This window comes from Aotus nancymaae, unplaced genomic scaffold, assembly GCF_030222135.1.
Source record: "Aotus nancymaae isolate 86718 unplaced genomic scaffold, 86718_ANA_hifiasm-v0.15.2.pri h1tg000067l, whole genome shotgun sequence".
Classification (NCBI taxonomy): Eukaryota; Metazoa; Chordata; class Mammalia; order Primates; family Aotidae; genus Aotus; species Aotus nancymaae.
This window is the reverse complement of record NW_026988482.1, coordinates 16,967,419-16,991,992: the sequence shown is the minus strand read 5'-3', so window position 1 is coordinate 16,991,992 and position 24,574 is coordinate 16,967,419. Positions and strand designations below refer to the sequence as shown.

General features: G+C 34.2%; 1 protein-coding gene across 16 annotated transcripts in view; it reads right to left on the bottom strand.

The window, feature by feature from the left end:
• DLG1 (discs large MAGUK scaffold protein 1) overlaps positions 1-24,574 on the bottom strand; it is a 262,697-nt gene that overhangs the window by 168,088 nt on the left and 70,035 nt on the right. Inside the window, exon 1 of one of the 16 annotated variants that reach the window (XM_021676120.2) lies at positions 17,208-17,537. The exons of 14 other annotated variants lie outside the window; for them this stretch is intronic. In XM_021676120.2, the coding sequence (XP_021531795.1) occupies positions 17,208-17,399 (192 nt within the window). In that variant the 5' untranslated portion in view covers positions 17,400-17,537. Of the gene's footprint in view, positions 1-17,207; positions 17,538-24,574 lie in introns of those variants that run through there. One more of the 16 variants, XM_021676124.2, reaches the window with a different exon arrangement.

Below are 24,574 nucleotides of genomic sequence, written 5' to 3'. Positions count from 1 at the left end.
TCTCAAAATACAACAGGATAAAATTTGTAAAATTTCCATTTTAGAAAATATTTAGAAAACTTTGTCATAGTCTGTGTCACGCACTTTCGAAAACAGTTCCAGAATTTAAAGATTACAGTATCACCACTCAAAGACTAGGTTTTCTGAAAGTCAAAACCAGGACATTTTAAATTCTAAAATTTAACTAGCAAATACTGTATTTCATGAATCCAGTATGTATCATCAATTATAAGATGCCCCACTAATTATATTTATCCCCAAAAGAGAAAAAAACACTGCCAAATAAATTGTGAAGTGCATCAACTGCAAATAATTCCAAATTTGAGATAGGTTAACAGTAGAGAAAAGTGCATTTTAGGATTAATAAAATACATTAACTTAAAGCCACAGGCATTTACACCATTTCTTCTCCAAAATCATTACTTTCACTTTTTCCATCTTTAACAATTAAAAAATAATCCTTTCAAGAGCAAAACTATACTCTTGGTCTCAAGGTTAAAATAAATGGTCTCTGTCTGGGAAAAAGAACAGTCATTAAACTGTATTGCTCAGGCAGGCAAGAGCCACAGCAAGCAGTGAAAGTACACAAACTGACAACACTATAATTCAAATAGGGCTGGTGGATGCCCAAACAATATAGATACTTCAAGTTAAAAACAAGCACCTACACCAGGGCCTTCTGCCACAGAAAGATTCATTCTTAACCCAGCATGACTTTTTGCAGATGATAGATTCCATTGCCCTAACTTACTTAGAGTACAAACAACACCTTGCTCACAGGTAGCTCAAGAGTCAAGAGTTTTTCTATTCTCCAGCTAAAGATTATAATCTTATTCCCACTGCTCAGTCCATTCCCATGTGTAGGAAACATTCTGTGAGTCAGTGTGATTTCCACATTATACTGACTTCATTTTTCTACTTATAAATCTCAAACGAGCTAGCCGCAATACAAAAATGAATACAAAACACTATTGGTTTTGTTCTTGACAATGGTTTAATATGAAGCTGCAGGAATAGAAACAGAAGAGTCCTATAACAACTGATATTAAATTGCTCGTTTTCCTGAACATGACAAAAGCTGCTACAGGACCAGTTTAGAGCCACATTCAGACAAACTTTTTCAAATGAGGTTAACTATGCTCTTTGTAAAACATCTGCTACTTTGTGATAGGAACTACCACCATATGATTTTCCCTGTTCCATTAGTGTGTTAATAAAATTAGTTGTCATACACATTAACTGGGAGCTGGAATGAAGAGTTTAGGTACAACTAAACTATTGCTTGTGGTTAAACTAGTTCTCCCAACTATAGTCAGCTCTCTTTATCTGTGAGTTCCATATCTGCAGATTCAAACAACTGCAGATGGAAAACATTTGGGGAAAAAAATAAAGAATAACAATACAACAAAAATAATACAAATAAAGAATAATGCAATATAACAACTATTTATGTAGCATTTACACAGAATTAGGTATTATAAGTAATTTAGAGATGATTTAAAATACAGGAGGATGTGCACAGTTTATATGCAAGTATTATGTCTTTTATGTATAAGGGATTTGGGTATCAGCATCCACTGATTTTGGTATCCATGGGCAGCAGGCTATATCGTGGACCCAATCCCCAGTGGATATAGGGAGCTGACAATTCACTTGCTTGGAATAAAAAAGAATTAAAAATCCCCAAAACCACTGACAGTAATTGCCAAAAGGTTAAGAAGAACAGAATTACTAATTCAAGCTTTTTAAGGAACTGTCAAATACCAAGGTAAGATTTCCACATACCAAACCATCTTGAGCATGCCATCAAATAAAAAAATAAAAATGTGTTCAACCTTCATACGATAACGCTATACATGTGAAAAATGGATAGTATCCCTTACCCATATTGGGATCTACTGCTTTCCCCAGAAGTAAAGTCTGGATTAGGGAAAGGGGGGCAGCAAAATACAATACAAATAAAATTGTGTTGTTATGACTTTATAGGAATATATAAATTTCCAAAACTGACCACGACTGAATGAGATAAAGCCTTGAAACAATAATAAGAAAGGACAACATTCTCCAACAGTAATTCCTCAGAAAGGACAAAACAACTAGAAACCAATCTCACTTACGACTACAAATGCAAAATTCCAAAATAAAACATTAGCAAAAGAGCTCAGAACATCAAAATATTACAACCCAAGTAGAACACACTCCAAAAATGTCAGAATAGGTAAATATCAAAAAAGCATTTAACATAACTGACCTCATTGACAAGTCAAAAGGAAAAAAAAATTAACGAATACCAAATAATCAACAAATAAAAACAGCCATTAAAAACAACCATCACCACCTCATGGAATAAAATAGTATAACTGGACAGTTTCCTACTAAAAATCAAACTAAAACCTACATTACAATTAATGGTGAAATATACCCACCAAAACTGAGAACAAACTTTTCTATGGCTGCTATAGTAAGTTACCACAAACATAGTGGCTTAAAACAACACAAAATTTTTATAGTTCTTTAGTTGAGAAGTCCAAAATGTGTCTCACTGGGTGTCAGGAGGCTCTAGAGGAGAATCTGTTTTCTTGCCTTTTCCAGTTTCTGGGGATTGTCTATATATATTGCTTGGCAGGGGGCCCACTTACTCCATCTTCAAAGCCAACAACGTCAGGCCAAGTCCTTCTGAGGCTGTCATCTCTTGGATTCTGTTTTCCAATTCCTTCTTTCACTTTTAAGGAAACTTTGGGTCTACCCATTTAGGATAATCTTCCTATCTTAAAATCCATTTATTATAAACCTTATTTCCATTTGTGACCTTAATTTCCTTTTGCCACATACAGGTTCAAGGGGCTATCTATAGGGCAAAGACATCTTTGAGGGGGCAGAAGGGTGGGCAGGCAGAGCATTAATAGGCAGTTATTACAGTAGGCTACTAAAAAGTAAACAAATAAACCTATGATGTAAAGGGTTAAATGATTTCTATGGATTTTTCTAAGATGGCATTTGAAAAAAAATCAGTATATACTCTTGATTTTAAAAATAACAATTATATAAGATGCTTTCTTTCTTCTTTTTTTCTTTTGAGACAGGATCTCACACTGTCACCCAGGCTCAAGTGCAGTGGTGTGATCTTGATTCACTGCAACATCCCCTTCCCGGGCTCAAGCAATCCTCCAGCCTCAGCCTCCCAAGTAGCTGAGACCACAGGCGTGAGCCACCACACCTGGCTAATTTTTTTTTTTTTGTAGATACATGCCGGGTCTGTCCCACAGACCCTGGCCGACTGATGGCTGAAATGAGACACAAGTATGCAGTGTAAGAACAGCTAGGTGACTGCATGGCTCTAGTGGCCAGAGACATTTATTGTTCCCATTTCAGGGAATGTCATGCGTTCAAAGGTCAGTTCCTGGCCAACTTCAAACAAACAAGCCTGATGAAGATAACTTCCCCTTTACTCTCTTGCACATACTCCTCACCCTTTGCCTCAAGATTAGAGAACAGCTGCCTTCAGCTATTGTCCCCCAAGCTAGGCAGAGCCTTCTGACCTTTCAGAAGGCCTATTCCTTTCCCAGTAACTTCTCTTATCACTTTTACCACTGACGTATCTCCTACAGAGACAGGGTTTCACCAGGTTGTCCAGGCTGGTCTCAAACTCTTGAGCTCAAAGCAATCCACCTGCCTCAGCCTCCCAAGGTGCTGGGATTACAGGCATGAGCCACCATGCCAAGCAGATACTTTCTTGATTTACAGTATCTTTTTATTAACCCAAAAAGTCCACCATTAATCTGATTACTGGGGAAACACATCATTCACATTAAAGTCAGAAATAAGCATATCATTATAACTATTGCTAACACTGTTCAGGAGATAAAAGAAAAAAAGGTAAGATAAAAAAAACTAGAAAGAAAAGAATAAAATTATCACAATTTATAGATGACCTAATGGTAAATCCAGAAAATCCAAGAGAAATGTAAAACTAAATAAATAAATAAATAACAATATACCAACAATAAACATTAAGAGATTTCAGTTAGGTATCCAGGCAGAAAATGAATGTATAGATATCGATTGCTTTCATTTAACTATGTAAGTATGCTGGAAATTTTGCTGGACTACTTTCAAACATGATCTGCTACCTGTTTTTGTAAATCACGTTGTAGTGGAACACAGCCACACTCATTCATAAGTCATGTATGATTTATGGCTGCTTTCTAGCTGCCTTTCTAATACAGTGGTGGAACTGCTATGGCCCACAGAGCCTAAAATATTTACTATCTGATCCTTCACAGAAAAATTTGTTGATCTCTGATTTAAACTAATAATAATCTATTAGATGATATAAGGAAATAGAAGGCCATATCTAAAATACAAACAAAAAAGATAAAATGCCCAGGAAGTAATTAAACCGAAGTATCCAAATGTCCAACTTTACCAAAAGGAAAGAAGACATCACAACTTCTTGTTGTGCAATAAAAATATCTGATAAAGGACTCATATCTGAATATAGAAAGATCTTTTACAATTCAACAATACAAACAATCCAATTCTTTTAAATGGGGAACAAACATAAACAATACTTAATGCATTCATTTTCTAGAGCTACTGCAACAAAGTTATTACAAACTGAGTGGCTTCCATAACAGAAGCTTATTGTCTCTCAGTCCTGAAGGCTAGAAGTCTGAGATCAAGGTGTTAGCAGAGTTGGTTTCTTCTAAGGTCTGTGAGGAAGAATCTGTTCCATGCTTCTCTTCCTAACTTCTGGAGGCTTGCTGGCGGTCTTTGGCATTCCTTGGCTTACATATGCATCACTCTGATCTCTGCCTTCATCTTTACATGGCATTCTTGCCGTGTCATGTCTCTTTGACCAAATTCCTCCTTTTTATAAGCACACCAGTTATACTGGAATAGCCCACCCCAATAACCTCATTTTATTTTTACTATCTCTGTAAAGAACTTATCTCCAAATAAGGTCACATTCTGAGATATTAGAGGCTAGGACTCCAACATATCTTTTTTTGTGGGAGACACAATTCAACCCAAAACACTTAACAAAAGATTTACTCACGTAAAACATGAAATGATACTCAATGTCACAAGTCATCAAAGAAATGCAAATAAAGCCACAATACCCACTAAACCACTTCATATCCACTAAAATGGCTCAATTTAGGGGGAAAGAGGAGATAAACACAAGCAGTGGTAAAAATGTGGAGTGACCAAGACACTCATCCACTGCTAGAATGTGAAAATAATCATTCTTATACCTAGGATATGAAAACAACCACTAGATATCAAAGAGAAATAAAAATGGATATCCACACAAAAACTTGTACATGAATATCCCTATACCACCATTCAAAATAGCTTTAATATTAAAACTTATTATTTATAAATATTACTTATTATTAACTGTTATTATAAAACTTATTTATAAATGATATTACTATTTGTATACAAAATATAAAGTTACATATCTATAAACCAACAATTAAAACTGGCATTATTCTAAAGCTTTAGTAATTAACAGATTGTTAACTGTCCATCAACAGATAGGAATAAACAAAGTGTTTTATATCCAGACACTGGAATACACCTCTTCAATAAGAAGAAAATTGTTGCAACAAACAACAGCCTCAATGACTCTCAAAAGCATTATTATGAGGTTTTTTTTTTTTTTTTTTTTTGAGACGGAGTTTCGCTCTTGTTACTCAGGCTGGAGTGCAATGGCGCAATCTCGGCTCACCGCAACCTCCGCCTCCTGGGTTCAGGCAATTCTGCCTGCCTCAGCCTCCTGAGTAGCTGGGATTAAAGGCACACGCCACCATGCCCAGCTAATTTTTTGTATTTTTAGTAGAGACGGGGTTTCACCATGTTGACCAGGATGGTCTCGATCTCTTGACCTCGTGATCCACCCGCCTCGGCCTCCCAAAGTGCTGGGATTACAGACGTGAGCCACCGTGCCTGGCCTTATTATGAGTTTTTTTAAAAAGACACTAAAGAATCTTATTGTATGAATCCATTTACATAAAATTTTTGAAAATATAAAATAATTTGTGGGGAGAAAGGCAGATTAGTGGTATCCTGTGGGGAGTGGAAGGTTGAATGAATACAAAGGAGCACAAACAATCTTTTCGGAGTGAGGAAAATATTCTGTAACTCAACTGTGGAAGTGGTTTCACAGGGGGCTGCAGCTGTTGAAACTCATCAAACTGTACGCTTTACACAGATACAGCTTACGATGAATGTAAATTGTACTTCAGTAAAAATGATTAAATAAAATAGTATGTGCAACCTCATGAGAGAAAGTGAACCAGAAAAAGAAAAAGAAAATAATATGCTTTGGCAAATCTATTAGAAAAGATCCCATTTCCAACAGCAACAAAACAACAAAAATGAGAACTTGAATTAAATGTAAAGGGCCAATCTCTATGAAGAAAACTTCAAAATGCTACTGAAGTAAATAAAGGAACACTACTTACTTATTCTTGGATAAAGGCTCAATATTTTAAGTTTGAATTTTCCAATAAAATAATCTGTAAAAATGTTTTTACAATCAAAATATCAATACAATTTTCTTTAGGTGAGTCAGTACGTGGCAGGGTACTAGTAATTATGATTTGAAAAAACTAGCATAAGAGAAGTCAAGGAAATTCTGAATTGAAAGTCATGAGAGGCAACTGGCTCTATCTAGTTCTCTCATAGAGAAGCATTAGAAGGTCTCAACAATTAAAAGTTTGATAGCAGCACAAACAAAAAGAAACAAAGCCTTGAGTAGAACACAGAGTCTACGACACAACCAAATAAATATGCAAATAGAATAGCTGTGATAAGGATAGTATTTTAAATCAGAAGAGGAATGATGGATTATTGAATAAATAGTATTTGGTAAATGGCCATTTGGGGTGAAAAAAAATCAGGATTCTTACGGCATAACTTCAACTTATAAAGAATTACCTATTAGATCACAGACCTAAACATAAAGAACTGACCCAAACACTAAACAAAACATGAATAAACTTGTTCCTACTGCTGGAATGGTCAAGTCTAAGTAAGAAATGATATTCAGAAACAAAAGAGACTAATAAATTTGAATACATAAAGTTTAAAACTTTTATGTCACCAACTTAAAATGAAAATGCCAACCAGTTTGGGGTGAGAAGTAGGAGGAGGGAGAGCTCAAGTATATTACAAAAGGGCCAATTTTGAAATTTATAATAAAGTCTTACAAATCAATTTTATAAAAAAGAAAAAGAAAAATGAGCAAGAAACATAGACTGGCAGTTCATTTTATAAAGAATTACAAATAATAAATAATGCAAAGATGTTCATCCTCCCACTCATGAAGGAATGCACATTAAAACGATAATCTATCGCTTTTACCTGGGCAGATCCACAAAACCACAAATGCCCAATAATACCTAGTTTTGATGAACGTGTGGAAAAAGAGAAACTCTAATACAGGTAAAAACATAAGAGAAAGTAACTTTTTGCCAGCAATTTAACACTATAAAAATATTAAATACATATAATATTTGACCTAGGAATTTTATGTTTTTAATAGCAGCAAAATCTATTATTTATAAATGACATTACTATTTGTATACAAAATATAAAATTATATATCTATAAACTAACAATTAAAACTGGCATTATTCTAAAGCTTCAGTAATTAAGATAATATGTATTGGCACAGGGTAAGACAGACTGATGAGTGGAACAAAAGTTAAGAGTTCAGAAACAGACTCGTGGGAATTAAGGACATTATATATCATTGAGAATATGGAAAAGAATCTGTCAAAAAATGAGACTGGGACAATGGGGTATCCATTAGAAAAAATGAAATGTGACTCCTATAGCATACAAAACAAAAATTTCAGGCAGATTAAAGATCTCAATGTGAAAACATCTAAATATCAAACTTTTAGAAGACACTACTACATAGGAGATTATGACTTCTGGCTATGTAAGGATATTCAAAACAAGACAAGTGTATAAACCTAAACAGAAAACACTGGTAATCTGACATTAAAATTACTAACTGATTCTATTCATTAGAAGATATCATAATGGTCAGTCAACAGAGTTGTTAAAGAAAAAAAGAAAAGAAAAATAAAGGAAGAATATATCATAATGTGCTGAACCAAAAAGCCACAAGCCAGAAAATCTCTAACAACTATAATCAACATTACCCAGTGGTTCAAAAATATATAAAATCAACAACTTATTGTTTAGGAATTTTTTTTTAAAGCAAAGAATACCAAATATAGAATTCAGAATTATTACTGAGTTGGGAAGGAATGGCAAATAATCTGAGGACAGCGAACAGGGCACTTCTAAGAGAATAGCTATTACTCTTTCATTATTTTAAATGTTAGGTAGCAATTCTTTACACCTACATATATTTTATACCTATTAGTTTGTATCTACTCAATATTTAATAAAAGCAAATTTTAAACAGCATGCAAATGACCAAGAAATCATACTCTGTCAAACTTTCATAGACCACTAGGGTTCACTGAACTCAATTCTAGTTTCGGGGGGCGGGGGCAGGGGTGTCGTTTAAAAGCAACTCTAAATATTTGTAAGGATTGTTTTTCCAATACTGTTACCTTTCTTAAGATCTTTCACATAACAAAGAGACAACTTACTTTTTAACATATGAATAAGGTTCCTTCTGTCTGGAAAGAAATCATCACTATTCCATCATCCTTCAGATACCAACTTGGTAATAAGTCTCTCTTCTTTTTTTCTTAAGCTTTTGCTGAACACAGTTAAGAATTCAAAAATTTTAGCTTTTTGCCTGTGTTGAAAGATTTCCAAGATTATTCCCAGATTCAATGATTTGCTAGTAGGACTTGTGAAAGTGAGTCACATTCACAGTTATGATTTATTATGATAAAAGTCTACAAAGCAAAAATCAACAAAGAAAAAAGGCACAAGGGGCAAAGTTTGGGGTAAACTGGGAGCAACTTTCCAGAATCCTCTCCCAGTGGAGTCAAGGAAGATTCCCTAAATTCACCCAGCAAGAAGTTGTGACAACACATGTGAAATGCTGTCAAACATAAAAGATTGTTAGAGACTCAGAACCCAGGGTTTCACTGTGGGCTGGTCACATAGACAGCCTCTGCCTTAGGACATGACAAAATTCCAGACTCTCGGAAGATGTTTGACATAAATAATGTTTTCTACAAACAGTTTAAGCACAGTAAGCAACTGATCAGTTAGTGGCAGGAATCCTCCTGAAATCTAAGTTTCCAGATACTAGTCTGGGAGAGAAGAGAACAGGGAAGGACAAGAGGGAAGGACTGAAAAGAAGCTTGAGGAAACTTTTCCAGGTGATGAATACATTTACTATCTTGATTACAGTGATGGTTTCACAGGTGTACACAGATGTCAACACTTAAGGAAATTGTACTATTTTAATATGTGCAGCTTATTATATGTGAATTATATCCCAGTAAAGCTGGCTTTAAAAATTAGGTTTGCTATGTTTAAATTCTAATTAAAATTTCTAATAAAGGGTTTTCATTGCTCCTTTATTCTTCTGTTGTTTACAAACAATTTCAAATATTTAAAAATAAAAAGAACACCAAAAAAAGATAAAAAGTGACGAAGAATGATGAATAATATTCTAGATACACTGCAGGTTAAGTTATTGTCAGCTAAGAGAAATGTTCAAGGTAATCTGTATAGCAAATATCCAACACTTACAAAAACAATGAAAAGAGCATAATGAAATTTATAATAATCATGATTTACATTTCAAATTTGTGAAATATGTCAAATATGAATTGCTCTTTTCTCTAAAAGCAACTGAGGAAACCTAAGAAACAACTTCTGCCAGGAGGTCCCAGTGGTTTGTGTATCACATCTCTTAAAGGCTATGAACTTCAAGGGAAGATTTCTTTTTTATGTACTTTATTTCCAGCAACTGCCAAAGATAACTTAAAACAGATTCATTTTCTTAAAAAACACAGCTGTACTGTCAGAACAAACACACTCCTGGAACATAAGTCCAGAAAAACAGTCAACTGCTTCACTCCTTAAAACATACTGTCAAACAGAAGTTATTATTTTCTACTCTGTAAGACTAATAAGTAATCAGGAATTATAAATTCTCCTGCTGTCTAGTATGTTTGTATAGAAGTTCCCAACTGATGGATAGGCTGTATCCCAAAAATTAGTACTTTTTGATTATTTGGAAAAAATTGAAATAACAATGGAAATTATGACTAGGTTCCTAAAGCCAACCCATAAAACGCCCACTTAACATGCGTTAGGTCTATATTAATTCAAACAGGTAGTCATCATCATCAAACACACACAGATGTGTTTTGAAATTGAAATTGAGATTACTAAAATATTCACTGTCTTCTTACCTGCCTTCTATTCCTAAACACATGCTCAAGATATTTCTTCTCTGGTAGTAGCAAATAGGCATAGGATGGCCAAATGGAGAAGCAGAGGCTACCATGACTTTCTTTATCTGAAAATTCAAGTAATTTAAAACTTGAATATTCTTAAACCACAGCACCTTTACTTACTCACTTGGCAATCTTCCTTCATGATAGATTTGTTCAAACCAAATTTACAAATGTTCAGTGAACTTTATAAATAAAATGTTTTACAAACATGATATATCATCAAAGCCTAGATTCAAAACCTCTTTCACATGCTTGTGAACTTAGAAGCCCTGGCTTTCCTTTATTAATAAGCCCTGGTTGAATTATGTTCCCCACCTTCCCCACCCAAAATTCATATGGTGAAGTCCTGACTTCCAGTACCCCAGAATGTATCTTTATTCAAAGACAAGGCCTTCAAAAAGGTGATGAAGATGTGGTCATTAGGGTATGTTAGTTTAATCTGACTGGTTTTCTTATAAAAGAAGAAAATTTGGACACATTGAGAGACACAGCAGGGATATGTACACACAGAGGAAAGGCTATGTGAAGAGGCAATAAGAAGGTAGCCATCTGCAAGTTAAGGAGAAAGGCCTCAGAGGAAATCTCACCAGCACTTTGAGCTTGAACTTTCAGCCTCCAGAACACTGAGAAATTAAATTTATTGTTTAAGCCAACCAATCAATCTGCAGTTTTTGTTATGGCAGCCCTAGCCAACTAATACAGAGCTTTAAAAAAAAATTCCTGTACACTGTAGAATTTAATAATCTAAAGTTTTATTCCTGCATCTCCACTGATGGAATTTCTAAATTAATAATAGAAAAGTTACACTAGGTAACACATGATTGCCATAAGAGCAGGAGTTCCTTTGTTTACTGCTATATACCCAGTGCACAGGTGCTTAATAAATTACTGAGTGGATGCATCAATGAATAAACTAATCAATAAATTAAACAATTACAAAAAATTGTAAATGACTACAATTTTCTTTGTAAAAATGAGAAAGGCACAGACCCTATTTTAACTTCCTGAAATTATTTCACTGCTTCAATGTTATATATTTAAACAAGTGGTATTTAACTTTAAAACAAAACGTTATTTTAAAACATACTATCACTTTCCATTTATTAAAAAAACCTCTTAAGTATATAAACTGTTAAAAAGAAAATTTCAAAAATAAGTACAGTCTTAAAGGAAGATACGAAAAATTACATTACATGTGTAATGAATTTTCAAAGAAAAGGCTAATAATACATATCAGTATAGTTCTAATGGATATAGGAGAACAATAATCAACTATTTCTAGGTGCAGACATATTATGGGGTCACTGCTATCAGCAAATGCTAATAGAAACTATTTACCAATATGTGAAGAAATTATTTAATTCATTCAGTTTAAGAATGGGGTTTGGGGTTTTTTTTCTCTGTACCCCCCTATCCAGCAGAGAAAGAAAGGAGCTTAAATACACCATCCTAAAAGACTGAGGAGCTAGCTAGAGTTCCATAGTCACTAAAGAATACGTTTTTCCTTTGGAGAAACCATGAAGTAAATAAAAAGGGACTTCAAAATAGAATAGCACTCTAGATATATTGGCTCAATGTAAAGGTTTGGTAGCACAGACAAGAGAAAGTATATTTCATCTTACAAGAAGGAAGATACTAGAGGAGGGTGGTGCTTTTAACATCAAAAGGCATTTAACCTTAATTATTGTTAAAAATTATTATAATCCAATTCTAACAAGCAAACTACTATTGATCCTTATTTATTATGGAGTATTTTTCAATTTGAAGTCTATTTTGAAACAGTATTCTTAAATAAGAATATCTTAAGTTACCTATTAGTGCTCAGTGAACCATTTCAAGGAAACCTTAGATACCATACACCATACCCTAAAGGTAAAGGGACACGCTCCTTATACTTCAGTGTAATGGTAGCTTTTTTGCAAAGTTTCCTTTTGCTTCTGAAGGTTGGAACAAAAAAGTAAGAAGGATCAAGAAACATAACAGGGGCTGTGCATGGTGGCTCATGCCTGGAATCTCAGCACTTTGGGAGACCAAGGTGGGTAGATCACCTGAGGTCAGAACTTCGAGACCAGCCTGGCAAACATGGTGAAACCCTGACTCTACTAAAAATACAGAAAAATGAGCCAGGTATAGTGGCCCATGCCTGTAATCCCAGCTACTCAGAAGGCGGAGGCAGGAGACTTGCTTGAACTCGGGAGACAGAGGTTGCAGTGAACCAAGGTCACGCCACTGCACTCCAGCCTGGATAACAGAGCAACAAAAAAAGAAAAGAAATAAACATTAACAGGAAGCAAACACTCTATAAAGCTACGTTTCAACCTTTATGTAGACATTTTACCAACTAGATGTGTGAAAAGAGAGCCTCAATTGGACTTTTCTGCTTTGTTTCAGCTGAACAGACACATTACTTGATAAGCTCTAAAATTAATCAGACTTCAGTAAAAATGCTGTGCATATGCATTAGGTCAGACACTGTAGATCGCTTTGCTCAACACTACAGTCTGTTTGCCTTGCTTTTGTCTAATATAGAGACTATAAAAGCTAAATACTGTATAGTATCCTTCAGTATCTGTGGGGGACATGTTCCAGGACCTCCCAAAGAGACTGAAATCTGAAGATGCTCAAGTCGCTGACCTAAGGTGGTGTATGTAATATTTGCACACAACCTATGTACACCCTCCCATATACTTTAAATCATCTCTAGAGTACTTATATTATCTTGTACAATGTTAATGCTATGTAAATAGTTGTTATAATGTGTTGTTTAGGGGAAAATGACAAGAAAAAATGTCTGTATATGCTCAGTACAAGCAAATTTTTTCCCCAAATATTTCTGATCCACAGTTGGTTGACCAGAAAGGAAGCCATGGACATGAAGAGCTGACTATAGTAGGTTTCAAACTCTTCCTTACTACTAGGAGATTCCATGTGACACAGTTTTAATCAATGAAATACAGGCAGACAACTACTAGCGTTATAAACCACACTCCTTTTCCCTTTCCACCTCTTCTTCCTGTCTTTATGACTAGAGCTGTAACAGACATCTTTCAATGAAGCAAAGGCCAAGAGAAAAAGATGTCCAAAGTTGTAGCAGCTGCATATTTCCAAGCTGACTATGATGAGGAAAAGATAAGGACCCATTTGCTTAAAGTCGTTGTTGGTTTAGAATTTATTATTTGCAAACACAATGTTAAGCACGAGTGAACTAAGTGAAGCAAACGGGCCATACCGTTCAAATCTATGCTCTAACACTTTTTCACCCAGGGAGAAGTGAGGTGGGTAGTGGGGAAAATAATGGAATTGTAAGATAGGGCTTCTCAAAGTTTTCCACCCAATTATCTTTTAACAGCAAAAAAAACAAAACATTAGGAATATGAAGCAACATAGCAAGAAGTCATGGCTACACGAACAATATTTCTTGAAAATCTCATCTTTTACACAAATTCTACGTATACGATTACACTTACATAAATTATCCATACAAATTATACTTTAACCCGCTCAAATGCTATACTGCAAGTTTCAATATGAAAACAAACTTTTAAACTCATTTTCTTATTAAAACTAGGTTTGAGAAAAAATGATGTTAGGATGACTGTAAAGTACCCACTGACATACCAGATTTGTCCCTGAAGCCACCTGCATCCCAGGTCAAGAATCACAGTTAAGTGGGAACAGTACCTTTTCTAATAAAACAGAATCACCAAGGTTTTAACACCTTACACTATCGTGCTGTGGAGCAAAGACACCCAAAACGACACTCCTAACTTTATACTAGGTGTTTTGCCTTCCCTCTGGGATTCTCTCACTTCAATTACTGCCTGTCATCAAACATACTTTAATGCTTTATTGCAAAAAGCATTCTCATGGCTTCTCTTAGGGCAGTTAGTAAAGGCAAGAACTTTCAAGAGCTTGTTATTACAAACAAACAACTTTAGCTTCACAAAATACAAGTTTCTGATCTTCATACAGCTCATCTCCTCCTAGGGATCTTAAGACTCCAGTCTTACTGTGCCTCCTATTTTGAAATAGCTAATTCTACATTAAAGAGTTGGCATACCTTTAGAGTCACAATGAGTTTGCTAATTTCTGTTCACGTCCACCCCCAAAGAACTGACTCCTAAACAGCTTCACAGTCTCTAGATTAAGAATCTGAATGTAGGCCAGGTGTGGTGGCTCATGCCTGTAATCCCAGCACTTTAGGAGACCGAGGCAGGGGGATTGCCTGAGGTCAGGAGTTCGAAACCAGCCTGGCCAACATGGTGAAACCCCATCTCTATTTAAAAGAAAAAGAAGAAGAAGAAGAATCTAAATGTCCTCTGCATTCTCCTTACATTACCCAAGGTCCTTTCTCTGAGTTCTAATATGAGTCATGAGAGATAAACAGGCTTCTTTCCATATGGACTGATACCAGAAATTAAATCATCTTTTGATGATACTGCTCCAATTACATACATGCATGCACACTCTCACTTTGACACACATGGAGACTTCCAAGATTCTATAGTAAACAGATTGGTTCTTTATGACAATCTAGTACTGTAACCTTCTTGGATAAACGTCTCATAAAGAAAAGAATGGTTAAGAGGTAAACTCTAGTCACATAGAAACCTGACTTTTTAAAAAGACATTTAATTTCCAACAAACAAGGTGGTGCTTTTATTCCTTTTCAGAAGCTCATGTCATAAATAAAAATATTAAGCTTAGTTTTAAATGTGATTTGGAATTTACATAGTAAGATTACTTGCTCACCCAAGTTTGCCTACAAATTAAGGAAGTTAACAGTTATTCATTGGCATTAGAAGTACCAGTGGCATTAGAAGATAAACTTTTTGCACATGCAATATTGGTATTAGCTTATACACTGGAGAGAAAGATGTGTTTACCCTTATTGTCTCAAGCTATTTCTGAAATGTTTTAACTAAAAGTTGCTGGATAATTCTGGTACAATTCCCCCCAATAGGTATTCTTGTTTAATCACATATTAAAATTTTTAATTAATTTAATTGTCAGTTTCACTGCAAAGCTTTAAATAATTAATTTTGCATCTATCAAAATACACTCATAAAAAATGTGATGAGGATGCTGTAGTCTGAGAAACTATATTTCTACATAGTCTCTTGTCAATAGTACCTGCCATTAAATTCAAACATTTTGGAAAACAATTTTTAAAAATTCTATCCACAAATGGTTAAGCCCCAAAATAATTCACTTTTTATTTCCCAAATTAAAGTATCTGATTTCTTAAATTGTAAACATATAACTTAGATGCCCTTTTAACTATCTTTAATTATCAAGTATGACCACAGCAAAGACATTTTCAATAGAATATTTTCTTCATTTTCCCACCAGAGGGCAACCAAGAACCTCAATCGGTGTTCTGCAATCAATTTAACAGAATCCAAAGTGTAAGGAGTAGAGGATACGGGAGGCATTTAAAGTTCACTGAGACTATCAGACTAGTCAAGAGCAATGGCATGTTACTTCTTAAAACTGACTCTATAATAAGGGTAGTATTTTAAAACATCTTATATACATAATTAGATGTTTAATTTACCTACATTTTTTACAGTGATTAGCTTTATAAAAACATTCCTTAAAAATTTTTAAATCCTTTTCCTATAACACCCTGTTGTACATACCACATGAAAAAACAGGCTTAACACTCAGGGAAAAAAGAAAATGTAGTCTTAGCTATTTAAACAATGCATATGAATTTTATACTGGCTCATAATTGAACAACCAATATGAATTGTAAATTTGTTAAAAATCTGTTTCTATTAGCAGCATACTTTTTCTTGTGCAATCGTTTCCATTTTCTAGTTCAGAAAATTTCTGAAATCTCACTAGGAAAATAAGAATTCTCTGACACAACAAAGAATTTAAAGTCAAGGTAGAAAATGCTTGGGTGACCAGAAAAGCAATATATTCTTTAATAAAGGGGTAAAAAACTTTCAGCCTAATTTAATCAGCTAGCAATTTGAGACCTCTTCACATCATCAATTGAGAAGTTTCAGTCTTACAAAAACTAAAAAGAAAAAAAAGTTTCAATTAAAACAATACTTGAAAATAATTATTCCCTCAAATACTACAGTAGAGGGCTCTCTTTCTACAAATAGCTTTAAACCATGTTGTTTTTGATTGCAGAAATCAGGTAAAAATGCATCCGTTCTTTTTTCCATTTAGCATTTTATATAAAAAACCATAAATTTATCTTTAAGGCAAACTTTACATTTATATATATAGAACACCTTACTCAATTAACCACTGTTTCATTGATAGCAAATGAATAGTAAAGTCATGGTTCTTTCAGTGTTAATTTTGTTTAAAAGCTTTTTTTCTTCTATACAATCTAAATAGCAACACAATTTAGTATCAAAATCACAAAGTCTATGGCATTAGTTTAAATACTGAACCTGCCACAAGCAATTTCTTCCATCAAAGTGATATCAGAAAGCATCTTCAATCCTGCATATCAATGGTGTTCCCTGTACACTTCATTCACCACAGTAGAAAAACATAAAAAGCAAGTCAATTATTAATCCTCATTAATGGAGAATGACAGTATTTTACATGCAGCTTTCACAAAAATCAGATCCTTTTCTACTATACCTTAACTGTGTGCACAGACCCATTTGTGTGTCTTACTCATGTCAGACACACAAAGGACAGGAAATCTATTACATGAATTAAAGTCAATCAAATCATCTAATCTAAATTATATTTCTTTGCTGAAATACTACTGGATTTAAAAACCAAGCTTTTTAAGGAAGTATTATTTAAACCCACCTTACATCCAAACATTAAGGCTATTGTGCTGTTGGTGCATGCTACTTTACAGTGGCATAACATCGGAGAAAAGCAATCCAAGTTTTTGATGCTAGGAGACATTTTTTCAGACCCTGAGCACTTAAATCGATCCAAGACTGAAATTCCAGAAAAACGCCTTGGTGAATGCTGTTTGCTGACTGTCCTGAACATTTACTCTAGATCCAAAGCACTCTTTTAAAAAAAAAAAAAACTGTATTAAAATATTGCATTCTTCAGCTGTTTCCACCCCCACAGCAGAGATCAAGTCGGCATACTATGATTGGAATTAAGATGTTTCTTTTTCCTGCATAATAAAACTGCTTCAATAAAATTATAGCCAAATTCCCAGAATGAACGTGCTCATTTAGCACCACTTTGTCAGGGCCTTGCTAATAGCCTTAAAATTTAATCCAGCATCGGATTCACCACAGAAGCTCCACTTGCTGCAGTATTAAGCTCTGCTATCTCCTCCATGAGAATAAGATACAACTCAAACAGAGCCACTCTGCTCAAATATATGCTGGCTGCTTTGGGGGAGGGGCAAGATGTTGCAGCAAGGGATTCATTACATGGTTCAGTAAGAGGTAAGCCCAGAGCTTGTCGTATGTGATGCTTTCTTACTACACCACTAAACATTCTAGTCTGATTTAAAATATGTAGTTAATAGTAAAAAGAGTACCTCAATCACTTATCATTTCTCTCTATAAACAATTCAAGCAACAACAACAAAAATCAATCATCTGGCAAAGTTAAGTAGAATAATTACAAAATTAAACTTGGACAGTAAAAAAAGTTCAATATTTTCTAATACATCAAAATAACTTAAAATCTGAGAAAATGTTACAGAACTGATTTTGATGTATATCTACACCGTGTGGAAAGTTAAGTAATTTAATTCATTGATATGTCACTGATTCATCTGCTGCTTCAATGATTATTTTTTGTGCTTTGGCTTTTTAATCAACCCATTGGCAGAAAAGTTAACATTACCTAATTACAGCCAAAGCAACAAATAAAACACTATGAAAATGTCATTCTTATAGCATTTTATATTTAAAATCCTGCACACAAATGTTACATCTTATACAGTAGCATCAATATAAATGGACAACATTTATTGAAACTCAAAAGCCGAATTAACAAATGCCATCAAAAAATTAAATAACACTCAAAGGAATATTTACTGCTTCGTCTATGTAATTATCCTTTCTTTCTTCCACTATTATTTGGGTTGTTCTAAGTACTATTATTTATATTGTGGTTAAGAAATATAATTGCTAATGAAGACTGTCAAATTTTACAAAACTGCCTGTAATCCCAGCACTTTGGGAAGCTGAGGTGGGTAGATGGTCTGAGGTCAGGAGTTCGAGACCAGCCTGGCCAACATGGTGAAACCCTGTCTCTACTAAAAACACAAAATAATTAGCCGGTCATGGTGGTGGCATGCCTGTAGTCCCAGTTACTTGGGAGGCTGAAGCAGGAGAATAGCTTGAACCCGAGAGACAAAGGTTGCAGTGAGTCAGGATTGCACCACTGCACTGCCTGGGAGACAGAGTGAGACTCCATCTCCAAACAAACAAACAAAATATTTTACAAAACTAAAATTATCAGTTCATATACTGGTACTCAATGACCTTATGTCTCTATATGCTTAGTAAGTAAAGCTGTTTGTGGAAAGGTACACTATATTTTGCTATACACCAGAAACAGTGTGCCAAAACACAAAAATTCTCTTGTCACCATTACTCTAATTCCAAACCTGCTTAAGAACACTTATATTTCCTATACAATTCTCTATTCTGTTCCATTCCTACTTATGTAATTTTATGAGGGGAAAAGAGAGAAAACTAGGTTACATTTCTAAAACAGTATAGGAAATAGCTGGTTCTCCAATCTGATTAACTGCAAATCACATGACTCTTGTAAAACTTAAATGAAAAGTCAAATGTCAACTGTAACTAGGGCAAGAAAAAGTAAACTATGCTCCTTAGAAGACTTTATATTTAAAAATACATTTACTAAGTCAGAACTGTAGTTGTGACGCTGTGGTTCTCAGCCTTTTTCACTGCAGTGCCTCGGGGTGTCACCAATGTTCTTTCATTTTAAAACTTTCATTTTCAAATTTAGAAATTTTAATTTTAAAAGCCTGGAAGCACGAATGTATAACAAGTTTTAATACTGGTATTTACCTATAACAATTTATTTACCAATACTACCAAGTAAATTCATTTTGTGTAAATCTCAAAATACAACTTCTAAAATTGTTGTGCACATGGGGGATTTGTCTCATTGATCATGTGGGTTGTATGCACTGAGTCTTAATAAAATTCAGTTCTGTTCAGACATGTCTGCTCACCTAAAACTATATAAGCAAGCACGTTATTTGGCATGTCTAATAGAATAAAATTTCAGGCAAAGTTCAAGCATGTCTACTTAGCCTGTGCTCTTAATACAGTCTGCCTTATTGAGATGGTTACACAATAAACATGTAATATATTCAACTACAATATTATGCTATAATCATTTTAATGATTATTAGGAATTAACTAGTGTTTCTTGTTTGATTTTTTTTGGTAAACTGAATGAATGAGTTCAATGTATGTATTCTGGGTCACAATTTACCATACCTACAACTGCAGAAGAGACTATTAAAAAACATGAATTTGATTTTGGGACTTACCAGAAAAAATGACTGATTTTGACTATTTTGAAACTCTGAGTAGATCTGATAGATTTGCACTAAAGTGTCTTAGGTTGTTTTATTTGTTTTCTAATGATGTTATCTAACAAATCAATATCCCAGGTAAATTCAGCCAAATAATGCCTGTCTACCTAAGAAACAACATATTAGTAATAATAAATAATTAAAACAGTAGGTAGCAGTTGTCATTTAACAATTATCTACTACTAGTCAGGCACTGTGCAAAGTGCTTTCATGTGTCAAAAAAATTATCAAAAGCTTGGAAAAAGAGGCAAAAAAAAACTGGTAGTACAGAGAGAAAGGTTGTTCAAGATTATCCAGGGCAATGGTTTTCATCATGGAACAATTTTGCGCCCTCAGGAACACTTGGAAATGTCTGTTGCCCAATCAGGGAGAAGAGAAGAGTCTATGGGCACCTATTGAGTAGAAGCCAGGGATGCTACTAAACATTTTATAACACGCTGGACAGCTTTCCACAACAAAAAATGATCTAGCCCAAAAATCAAGAATGCCCAAGTTGAAAAATTCTAATTTAGGGGAATGTACATTTCTATTTACTAAAAGGTCCGTCCCAGCACTTTAGGAGGTCAAAGTAGGAGGACTGCTTAAGGCCAGAAGTTTGAGACCAGCCTAATCAACACAGCAAGAGTCCATTTCTAAAATAAAATAAAAATAAATATGAGAGGCTGAGGTAGAAAGATCATTTGGGTCCAGGAGCTAAAGGTTGTAGTAAGCTATGATTGAGCCACTGTACTCCAGACTGGGTGATAGGGTGAGATCCTGTCTCTTAAAAAAAACAAAAGTCCTAGACAGTGAGGTTATATATGTTAACTTGTAGCTTTTTACCCAATAGAGAAGCAAGTAATTTTTGCCCTGATAACCACAAAGATTAAATTCCTGGCTTTGTTGGATATTAATCAGTTTCTTATCTAACTCAGCAGCCTTCTATTAACATCGCCTATAAATACTTAGATCCACAAATGCACTCTGGGCAAATTTAATATCTTACTATTTTATTAATAAGTGAGTGGAATAAAATCTGTGACACATGTTCTATATTTGGCTAAGTGTAAGAACTTCGCTTTTTTGACAATCATACTTTAACACACATAATCACCTTACTTAATCTAAATATGATTACTTGGATATACTTTAATACATTACCTTACTTAATCTAAATATGATTTACCTCTCATGAGGTAAAAGCTATTATAACGTTCATTTGATAAATGAGAAACTCAAGGCTTGGAGGAGTCACATAATTTATCCATGGTGTAACAGCTAGCAGAAATGAGAATCATGTCTGACTATAAAGCTCATTTTCAACAATTAATAAATGCAAGCCAATATTACATATTTAGTTAGCTGAGTCCAAAGTCTTTACTATCCTTTCTACCTGATAGAATGACAATTTAAGGCAGTAAGGCAAGCTTTAAAACAGTTATCAATTACTAATCTGTTTAAATTGGGTTTTTCTCAATATTGTATAACAAAATTAGGGGGAAAAAAGATGCTGAGATCAGTAATATCAAAATGTTTACATTACTCAAAACTGCCTGTTTAGATTTATATAAGAAACAAATGTTATAAATAAGAATTTATAAGTAAGTACATGGTAATAAATACTACCTATATTACATATTACATTTCCATGTTTAAGATTTCACTGTCAATTGAAATCTTAAAAAGGGGTTAAAATACAAAAGCAACAGAAAACAAAACTACTTCACCTGTCACATTAACCCTTGATCAAATAATTCAATATAGTAAAAACATCAAACTATTTAGTCACAACTTTTTTATTATATGTTAATTCATTATCAAACAAATGCTGAGTTATTAAGTTATTAACACAAAACAAGGGTAAGCTAACAAATTTTTTTAAGTCCATAAGAAGCTAAACTTGTAGACCAGTGGTCCTTAAATGAGTAGTGTTATGCTTTTTTTTTTTAATTTCTAGATGATTTTGACATGTCACTGTCCCCCATCCCACTGACTTTCAAAACATCATGGTAAATCAATAAATATTTGAGTTTTATATCAAAGACAATATTAGCCTCTTTATATAAACAATTGTAATTCCTATAGAGCAGAGGACTTAGGTAAGATCGCAAAGTGATGTTACATCTAAAGACCAGAGGTATACATCTTAAAGAATATCTGAATTTAATTTTCACCTTGCTAAAAAACAAGAATTAAATGATAGTAATAGCTGCTAAAAAAAAATGGCATTATTTTCCATGACTCTTCCAATTGCTTTACATATAGTAAGTTTCTAATCATCTTAATATTAAGTAAGCTATAGCATATAACTAGTTGATGTAACACCTAAGTTTCCATGTTGACAGTTTGAACATGAAGAATTAATTATTTACTGAAAATTTCAACATTAGAAACTATCTCCAACAGAAATGTCTAATAGTTCTTATAGTGAAGAAAATGCAGGTAGATCACACTGCTGTAAGAGAACCATATGGGATTTAAATGAAAAATGAAGTTAGAAAAACATTATTTTTCTTAAATTACATGAAGAATTAATGCTGTGGTCTTGCTTTATTTGCTGTCTTTTTGAAATGGCAGGTATTAAGCAGTCCGATTAGTTACCTATGAATTCGCCATCAATTTTTCTGGCAAAGAACAACCCACAATAATGTGGACATTTCTGTTACAAGCAGGCTTACAAAACTGATTTAGCAAAAATACCATAAAACTGATTAAATACAATTTGCTGTGAGTAAGAATATAAGAATACTAACATACAGCTGGGTATGGTCTTAACACCTGTAATCCCAGCACTCTGAGAGGCTAAGGTAGGAAGACAGCTGAGCACAGGAGTTCAGGCTACAGTGAGCTATTATCACACCACTGTACATGCATGGATGGATGGATGGATGGATGACAGAGACCTTGTCTCTTTAAAAAAAAAAAAAGGTGCAAGAAGAGCCATGCTGATGATACTGCTCATGGTAACAAAAAGAAAAGTATTATTTTGGGAAAAGCTAGAACTGGGCTCAGCATTACTTAGGTTTATAGCTCTATGCTTAAATATTTAAAACCATTAAAAAATTAATTCATGGAGGAAACAAAACTTTGTTATTATTTGTCTAAAACTCTTACCTCTAACCTACTAGATCCAAATCTTTAGCATTCATCAGAAGCAAATCAACTTGTTAGAAATGCATACTGTAGGCACTTCATGAATATCTGTTCAATAAATATCAAATTATCTGCCATGGTTCTCATTTAAGGCTACATGATATACAATGCACAGCTGATTCTACAATTGCCATCTATCTGCGGGGGCAACTATGAAAAGTTTCTTTGTGCCAAATGAATCATCAATTTGAGAACTACTAAGTATCGCCACAGATGTAGAAAACGCACATGACAAAATCCAACAACTATTCATGATAAAGGCATCTACAAAAAATCTACATCTAACATCATAATTAATGATAAAAGACAATGCTTTCTCCTTAAGACCAGAAACAAGGAAAGGATTTACACTCTCATTATTCCTATTCAAAACTATACTGGACGTTCTAACCAGTGTAATCAGGCAAGAAAAATAAAAAGCATATGGATTCGAAAAGAATAAGTAAAAAATATGCAGAAAACCCTAAGGAATCAACAGAAAACTTAAAACTGTGGGATAGAAGAGTAAAATACAAAAATTAGGATTATATACAATGAATAATCTGAAAACAAAATTAAGAAAATAATTCCATGCACAATAACATTTAACAAAACTGGGCAAATAAAAATTGCAAGGGACTTATAAGATAAACAAGCTTCAGAGCTCACAGTAAGCTGAGGGGTGTTCAAACTATACAGAGTAGAGGAACCTCAATAAACATTTAGAGCTACCAGTGCACACTCCTAGACAGTCAAGTATTAGTATTAAGACTAAGTTGACCTTAAAGAAAAGGCTACTTCAGATCCAACTTTTAAAAAGCTTTAAAAAAAAGTCTTGAACCTTATCTGCAAATGACTTAACTGTCTTCCAAAACAAACACCAGTATTTTTCAAAGAAAACAATATTTAGGAACACTCAATTATATTCACAATGTCTGGCATCCAATGAAAAATTACCAGATATGCAAAGAAGCAGAAAACTGTGAGCCATCACAGGACGAAAGTCAGTTCCTAAGAACAGACTTAGAAATGCAAGATGACAAGAATCAGCACACAAAAACTCAAAAACGCTTTTATAAAACTTAAGGATGCTCAAACACTTAAAGGAAAATATGAATATCATGACAGAAGTAGAAGCAATAAAAACATACCAAATGGAATGAGGTTTTAAATGTGCTGGGAAATGACCTGTCAATTCAGAATTTTTTTTCATCAAAAATATCATTCAAAAACAAAGGCAGGCTAGTCACAGTGGCTGATGACTGTAATCTCACTACTCTGAGAGGCCGAGGTGGGTGGATTGCTTAAGACTAGGAGTTCAAGACTAGCCTGGACAACGTGGCCAAATCCCATCTCTACAAAAAAATACAAAATTTAGCTGCACGTGGTGGGACATGCCTATAGTCCCAGCTACTTGGGAAGCTGAAACGGGAGGATCACTTAAGTGTTGGAGGTGAAGACTGAAATGAGCCAAGATAGCACCACTGCACTCCATCCTGGGCAACAGAGT